Genomic DNA, 8,560 nt, shown 5'->3' on the forward strand with positions numbered 1-8,560 from the left:
CCGAAGACACTGGACAGTGGGTACTATTCTATTCTGGTAGGCGGGAAATGGGGACCTTCTGACTAGGAAGCATGATGGAGAAGATCAGTAAGTGAATTTTCTGGGAAGTGCAGGCTTTGGCCAGGAAGGGGAACATGTGGGTGCTGGCCAGGCCATTCATCTTGTATAACTATTTTTGGGTTAGGGGGACTTAGTTTAATATATAGTATCATGATCATCAGGTCATGAATATTGAAGTGATTGAGATTTTTTTTATATGCATAATCTGTTATGATCTCAATCAATCTTTGTTCCAAGCACATAGCTGTGTACGTGCATGCAGAAGCACAACAACAAGGATGATAGGGTATGAGATGCTGGAATGAAATGGATAGTGTGCTAACCCTTGAAAATGTATTGTATTAGAAAATAGGCTGTTTTGACTTGAGCCAACTCTAACTTGCAAAACACAAGAACCCTTTTGGATTTAGCAAAAAGTAGTTAGTAAACATCAAGAAAGAGAAAAAGAAAAGACCCTCTGAAGGAACTTCATTGGTTCCAAGAATCTCTTTTTCTTGCATTTTTTTCTGCCCACTAAATTGCTTGATTTTCAAGCATATTTAAGATGTTATTGTCTCTGTGTGTGTCATTTTTTGTTGCTTCTTGCAAGGTTGCAACGCCACAAAAATTTAAACCTTCTTCCAAACTCACCCTATTAGGCTGACATTAATTTCTGGGATTTGTGGATGATTCGAGCTTCACTAAGATAAACCTACCAAACAAAAAGTGCAGACAAAAGAGTTGGCAACTAAATGGCATCAGTTCAGATCATTTGAGCCGACATATATCTACCACAATGTAAAGTTTCCATGTCATTATATTACATCCTCAACCCTCCTAAGCGTGCTCATAACCTAGATTATCTTCAACTTAACAACTCACATTTCCACTAAACATTAACATATCACTAATCCCACAAGCAAACACATGATACGTGGTTAGGCCTGATGACATGTAAATCACCAACACCAAATTAAGGTCACACGGCTGAAGTAACCATTGTTAACATTTTCATGTAGCACGTTCACGTGTTGAAAAACAATTTGTCCATTTTGAAGTCAAAGTTCTAAGGCGCCAAATGCAACGTTCCATCCTGATAAACGGCAGTTAGGCATATGCACAATGTCTAAGTCTTTAAGGCTGTCAACTTTAGTTCATCATCTTGTTATCATATATAGGATAGTTGACAATGTGTATATATATATATATATATATGCCATTACTGTTCTCTGTCTATAGCCTAGCCTCTTCATGATTTCGATCTTTTAATCTCTTCGAACTCAGCTTTCGAAGAAGATAAATCAATTTGATTAGCGGAATGGAATATTCAAAATCTTCGAAATGTCATTTGTTTCTCTTGATTATCGTTTTCTATGTTGTCTCTGGAGCAAATTTCATGCAACTTAGTAGTGATCAGGCATCTCTACTTGCATTCAAGGCTGGGATCGTTGCTGATCCCAAGCATGCTCTAGAGACCTGGAATGCTTCTAGTACTCAGGTATGCAATTGGTTGGGGGTTCACTGTGACAAAAAAAGTGGGAGAGTAGTTGAACTTGATCTAAGTCATCATTCTCTCCAGGGAACCATTTCACCATTTCTTTCCAACCTTTCTTACTTGGAAATTCTTGATTTGTCCCAGAACTTTTTCCATGGATATATCCCTCAAGAGCTTGGCACACTTTTCCAACTCAGACAGCTTAGTTTGTCCTCAAATCTTCTTGAAGGAAATATTCCATCACAGTTTGGCTCTCTGCGCCAGCTGGTGTATCTTGATTTGGGAAGCAATAAGCTCACTGGTGAAATTCCCATGCCACACTTGTGCAACGGCTCTTCATCATTGCAATATATAGACCTCTCCAACAATTCCCTTACAGGCAAAGTCCCTCTGAAGAATGAATGTGTGCTTAGGGAGCTGAAGTTTCTTCTACTGTGGTCGAATCAGCTAGTAGGTGAGGTTCCTGCAGCTCTTTCAAACTCGACTAGGCTTGAATGGCTTGACATGGAATCAAATTCGCTAAGGGGGGAGTTACCTTCTAATATTGTATATAAAATGCCTCACTTGCAGTTCCTTTATTTATCCTACAACCACTTCAGAAGCCATAACGGCAACACTGACCTCAAACCATTTTTCTCTTCTTTAGCAAATTCATCCAACTTGCAAGAACTTGAATTGGCAGGAAATCACCTTGGTGGAGAGTTGCCTTCCGTTATTGGTAATCTCTCTACTAACCTTGTACAGATTCATCTTGATGATAATCACATATATGGTCCAATTCCTAGAGAAATTTCAAATCTTGTCAACCTTACTCTCCTGAACTTGTCTAGTAATCTTCTGAATGGATCGATACGAACTGAGCTTTGCCAATTGCAGAAGCTAGAGAGGCTATATTTATCAAACAATTCATTTTCTGGAACTATTCCCACAGAATTTGGCAATGTCCTACATTTAGGTCTTCTTGATTTGTCCAAAAACAAGCTTTCTGGGACAATCCCAGATAGTTTTGCTAATCTCTCACAGCTAAGAAGACTTTTTCTCTATGAGAATGATCTCTCAGGAATGATACCACCAAGCCTTGGAAACTGCATTAATCTTGAAATTCTTGACCTCTCTCACAACGGGATCACAGGGAATATTCCTAGCGAAGTTGCTGGATTGAGTAGTTTGAAGTTGTACTTGAATTTGTCCAGTAACCACTTGGATGGGCCAATTCCACTAGAGCTGAGTAAAATGGACATGGTGCTGGCTGTTGATTTGTCATCAAATAACCTCTCAAGCACAATTCCTTCACAACTTGGAAGCTGCATTGCTCTAGAGTACCTCAATCTATCATCCAATCACTTGCAAGGCGATCTTCCTCCATCGATAGGTCATCTGCCTTACCTTAAAGGACTTGATGTCTCATTTAACCTTTTAACTGGAGAGATACCGCAAACTTTGGAGGCATCAACAACTCTAGTTCAGCTCAATTTCTCCTACAACAACTTTTCTGGAAATGTAACAAATAAAGGGGCATTTTCATCGCTAACTATTGGTTCTTTCCTGGGGAATCCTGGTCTCTGTGGTTCACTTATAGGTATGCCAAATTGCCACAGAAAAAGGACTCACCATTTTCCAATGGCAATGCTCGTTTCTCTAATTGTAGCTGCCATAATTTTCATGGTTGGGTATCCTATAATACTGAAGTCAAATTTTGGGAGGCACTTAGCAGTTACTAGTGCTAAGGACACAGAAAGTGAAGAGAAGGAAAATAATGAGCTAAATTTGCCCCGGATATCTTATAATCAGCTTATTGAAGCTACTGGAGGGTTTAGCAGTTCAAGCCTTATCGGTTCAGGTCAGTTTGGTCACGTATACAAAGGAACTCTTACAGATAATACATGTATAGCTGTAAAGGTATTGACTCCAATAGCAGCAGGTGAGATTTCAGGTAGCTTCAAACGGGAATGTGAAGTCCTGAGAAGAACAAGGCATAGAAATTTGATAAGGATCAAAACAATCTGTAGCAGGCCAGACTTTAAGGCTCTTGTTCTTCCACTGATGCCAAATGGGAGCCTTGAAAACCATCTTTATCCAAGCCCCGAAATGAAGCATGGTTTGGATTTGATTCAGCTAGTGAGCATTTGCAATGATGTCTCAGAAGGAATGGCATATCTGCATCATCATTCTCCTGTTAAAGTTGTCCATTGTGACCTGAAACCAAGCAATATTCTCCTTGATGTTGACATGACTGCTATGGTCACTGATTTTGGCATTTCAAGATTAATAAAAGGGGTTGATGAACATACTTCAATCAATGATTCTGCGTCTTTCAGCTCTACACAGGGTTTGCTTTGCGGTTCAGTTGGCTACATAGCTCCAGGTACACACTTTTTCAAAATTCCTAACCCGTATGCTTGTATGTTCATCTGGCTTTCTCAAATATAACTCTGATGTAGTGTTAGAGTTGACTTAATTTCTAAGTTCATGACTATGGTTTTCCAAAATGTGCAGAATATGGAATGGGAAGACGGGCTTCAACCCAAGGAGATGTATACAGTTATGGAGTTCTTCTATTAGAGATTGTGACAGGAAAACGTCCAACAGATGTCCTTTTCCAAGAAGGCTCAAGCTTGCATGAATGGGTTAAAAGTTTCTATCCTAACAAGTTTCAGCCAATTGTAGAAGAAGCAATAATGAGGCTTTCTCCTAGTTATGCTCCTCCTATCACTAACGATCAAAGTAAAAGATGGCGTGAGGTGATTCTGGAGATGCTTGAACTAGGCCTTATTTGCACCCAATACAATCCTTCGACCAGACCAACCATGCTCGATATAGCACATGAGGTTGGTCAGCTGAAGGAGTATCTGTCTTGCTCTTCATCCCAGCTCATTGAAGAAGATCCTACTGAATTGAGGTACCTTTGACAGTGACATGGCAGCAGTGATCGTGAAGATGTTCACTGTGCATGAATTTTTGTTTTCTCCTTTCTAGTGAGCAATTGAAGATTAATTTTAACCCATCTATTTCTGGCAGATTAGATATTGGATACCAACAATTCGTTGTGACTCTCTGATGTCCTTGAAAGCGTACATTTTTGCTTGTGTGGCTGGTTTAAATTTTACCACAAGGCAATGAAAAGGAAATCATTGTTTTGGGCATTTTTATTCTTTATAATAGAGCAACAAATCATGCTTTCCAGAGTCGAAATGCACTCATAGGCTTCTTTCTGCCTACAATTAATATCTAATACAGCATCAGAGTTGGCTGGTGGAAGGTCAGGGATACCAAACTCACTAACTCTCAACAACAATGATCAACTGCACTCAAAACACTTTCATGTTTGTGAAGCCAATATTTTGGCTGTATAAGTTCCAAGACATGCACTTCATTCTGGAATTATCCCCTTCCTGGTTTTATATTACCATTAAAATGACAAAACCAGAGAAAAGGAAGATGAGGGAAAACAAAATGATTGACTAGATTAATGCTTGTTTAGTAAGTAGTGCTGAAGATGAAAATGACTGCAGGAGGTGCGTGCCTCATTAATGTCATTTCCATAATGCAATCTTCTTGATATTAGTTAGGATATATTTAAGGACAATAAAGGACCACGCTCAACCAATAGTCAACTGTATTCATCTATCTATCCGCTCAACAATAATTTATTTAGCAACTTCATAATTTCATAAGTGAACAAATCAGTTTCCGCTGAATGCTAAAAATATCTTCCCTTTTCCTAATTCAACCTAAATTCATGTTCTCATTATCACTTAATTAGCCTTCCAACCTTCTCACTTCCAATGAAGAGCTTGACTCACCATACCAGACAATCAGTGAAAAATGCAATATTATGAAGCAGAATTCTGCCATATTCTTAAATTCATTGAGTTTGTTTGGATAAGAATTTATTTGGATGATTTATTTGATCCAGTTACTGTAGTACTTTTTGTGATGTGATGTATGTGAGATAAAAAGGTGATTGGGAATTGTGTGTATGATGCAAGCAAAACAAAATCTGAAATAAATCTTGCAAATTTTGTGTGTCCAAACAAACTCATTGTCTTTTGCATCATTTGCTGCTTCCACTTCTTTAAATGGATGCGAGGATCCCCATTCATAACAAGTTATATGACCTTTCTGGTCTACTTTTGCAACCGTTGCTGATTCCAACAATGAAGTTTTAAAAGAATATGCAGTGTAACGTTCCTTCATTTGGCATATAATTGCACAAAATCACCTGCCATAAGAGACAGAAAGTTGAAAAGAATAGAGCCAGTGTGCAACACCTTTGGAGCTACCAGTGTTCCTATGGTGCTAATCACATAATTATTACGTTTCATCTATAACGTGGATCCAGGCTTGAAATCCTCAAGGGACATGACAACTCAGTCATTCTGCATTCTGTCTTACTCTATGCAGAACTTCTGGGCCGAGAAAAATATAAAACACATATACGAATAATCTATTGCTGATAGAACTACAAAAGACTAAGGAAATTGAGGCAGATGTCAGAGTTCTACCGTTAAAAGTTTAGTTCCTGACACTGACAAAGAACATTTTTGGCATGGATATCGCATCTTCTTTACTTATTAAACATGAATATAAGCATTCCTGGTGGACAAAACACCAATGTCCAGGGAACTCTTTCACAGGATTTATTAGAAGGATACTTTTGCTGGTATTATCTATCACCTTTGGTGGGCAAGAAATCAGAAAATCTATCAATCATCTGACTTACCAACAAGTTTGGCCTATACTAGCACTCTAACTGATGTCATGGCATTACCTGCCAGTTTGAGAGGGTTTCAAATGAAAGAAGAAAACTGGGATCTCTATACTGAGTGGATGCTTATCGTTCATATTTTTATTAGCACTTATGCACCTAGTGGAGCTTTGCACTTGAGGACTAAAAAGGATGTACTGCTTTTCCACCTTTACTGATTGTTCAGCTCAGGAAAGTATACCCCTTTAACTGGTATAAACTGTAATTCTCTATGATAAAATTGACAGCAACTTTTAGGGAATAGACAATCACCACATAAGCGAGGACAAAGCAAGCTCATCGATAATTTTTTTTTTTGGTAGGGTATGGCCCGTGTAGGTAACATCACCGAAAGAAGAAAAAGTAGTAGTCCTTTTCATCATTTTTTTATAATTAAACTAATGATCTCAGATGCGGTCTTCAGGCAGTTTTGTGATGTAGGTACTCCTTTATGTGGCCTAAAACTAGTCTAACAACTGCTAGAAGAAAAGAGAATGATTTAACAAATAGACTCTTAATTCAGTGAAGCGAACTCAATTCTTACTGATGAGACAAGCTGATTAATTTGTAAAACTTATAACCGCAATAGGAAGAGTTTCTAATAGTGTTACAAATCATAGTGCAACTGAAGAATGGATTTTGACATAATGAAATCCAGTTTAAGAGTTTGTGCACACAAAGATATACATTGTCTCAGAGGAAATGCTCCCACCTGAGTACACAATTTAATATGAAACTCAAACTTTGATTTAAAGTGGTCCTAAAAACTCAGACATCATTGAGTAAATGGAGTAGCTACTTGACAGAAATATGTATGGTAAGCATTTGTTGGATGTTGTAAAAAATTTTCATCAGAATGGTGAACTCTGTTCGCAAGAATTAGATTAGGATAATCCAACATTTAAAGTGTGAGGCTTAAAAGCGAGGTTTCTTATTTTTAAAATTTGAGGAAAAGAAAAGGATTAGCAAAATGATGTTAAGAGAGACATGTTCGATGAGAACTCCACAGCTTTCCTCTAAAAAATTATCACGTTCTTACTTCTTACATCTAGGAGTAAAAGCATTATCAATGGTCTAACAAAGAGTTGCTGCAATCCCCTCTCTTTTTTATTAGTTCTTATATATGAAAATAGATACAGGTGAAAAGAATCTAGAACACTATCAAAATACCTGGGAGATACAAAGATTGTATTGGCAACAGCAATTTGTTATAGAAGGAAACACTAACCAATTTCACACTGACACAAAAACACTTGTTCAGTAAGATATTATCTTGTAATGACTTAACAGTGTAATCTTTCCCAGGGCTTCTGCAATCGTCGATATTTCTTAAGAAGGTATCAAGTTTTGCACAGTTAGTCAGGTCTCGTTTAAAGAGTTTCTTATCAATAAAAAGTGCTGAGACATATTCCAAGAGGCAACTCCTAAGTTAAGTTTTATATGTTTTGATTAAAAGAATGCAGGGGCTCTATAGAAGATTGGGAATGGACTTCTGTGCAAACTCTTGAAGTGCTTCAGTTAGTCCATATCATCACAATCTTCAACGACATGGATTAGTATATAATGAATCGGATACCCTCCTCGCATCTTAATATACCCCTACAATTTTTATTAACCATGTTCCTGAATCTTGACTAAACTAGCATACAAATGCATAACCTTCTACAGGTTGGAAGATAATTGGTTCTATAGTGCTTATATGTCTTTCTACATGGTTCAGAGACTGATACTTACTGAACAAAAGAAAATAACAGGCTCAGTTAAAAATATGGTTGATCAACTTTTGTCATCAGAGACAACAGAGGTCCTCCTGGATAAGAAATTGGAGAAGTATGCTCCTAAACATTGGGGTCACGCTGAACTTAGAGATTCACTATAAAAGGCAAAAACCATTCAGTACCCTTTGAAATTTTCCAAAAGCTATTGACTGAAAAGGACCAAATTTGTTCCATGAAATTGAAACATTTATATCACACGATTGGACACTGAAATCAAGTCCACAAACATCAATCAAATTTTTAAAATCACTGCCTGACTGTTCCATCGAACTTCCACATACTACACAATGTACATAGACAAGCATATTTTTATAAGGTTATTGCCAGAAGAGACGTGGTTGTGTACTACATGTCCACCTGCAGTCAAATGGATTAGGAGATATTACAAACAAAAGATAAACAAACTGTCATGTTTCCTAATGTTTTATGTTTGGTTAATCCCAAAAGAGTCTCCTTAACCTCATTTTGTGCTCCATTAGTGAGTTCAACAATTAGTCTACT

The 8,560-nt window shown here is 37.6% G+C and overlaps 1 protein-coding gene across 1 annotated transcript; it reads left to right on the forward strand.

Annotated features, from left to right (window-relative positions):
• Positions 1-1,357: 1,357 nt before the first annotated feature.
• LOC113773659 (putative leucine-rich repeat receptor-like serine/threonine-protein kinase At2g24130) lies at positions 1,358-8,160 on the forward strand. Its single transcript, XM_027318289.1, has 3 exons — positions 1,358-3,899; positions 4,031-4,433; positions 7,950-8,160. Exons 1-3 carry the CDS (start codon positions 1,358-1,360, stop codon positions 8,158-8,160), a joined length of 3,156 nt encoding a protein of 1,051 aa, XP_027174090.1.
• Positions 8,161-8,560: the final 400 nt, after the last annotated feature.

Source organism: Coffea eugenioides, chromosome 6 (genome assembly GCF_003713205.1).
Source record: "Coffea eugenioides isolate CCC68of chromosome 6, Ceug_1.0, whole genome shotgun sequence".
Classification (NCBI taxonomy): Eukaryota; Viridiplantae; Streptophyta; class Magnoliopsida; order Gentianales; family Rubiaceae; genus Coffea; species Coffea eugenioides.

What these genes read in the sequence shown, in the direction of transcription:
- LOC113773659 (XM_027318289.1), top strand. Translation starts at nt 1,358, where the DNA reads ATGGAATATTCAAAATCTTCGAAATGTCATTTGTTTCTCTTGATTATC. An exon ending in AGTTGGCTACATAGCTCCAG is followed by an intron (nt 3,900 to 4,030) that starts GTACACACTTTT and finishes CAAAATGTGCAG; the next exon opens with AATATGGAATGGGAAGACGG. An exon ending in GAAGATCCTACTGAATTGAG is followed by an intron (nt 4,434 to 7,949) that starts GTACCTTTGACA and finishes AACCTTCTACAG; the next exon opens with GTTGGAAGATAATTGGTTCT.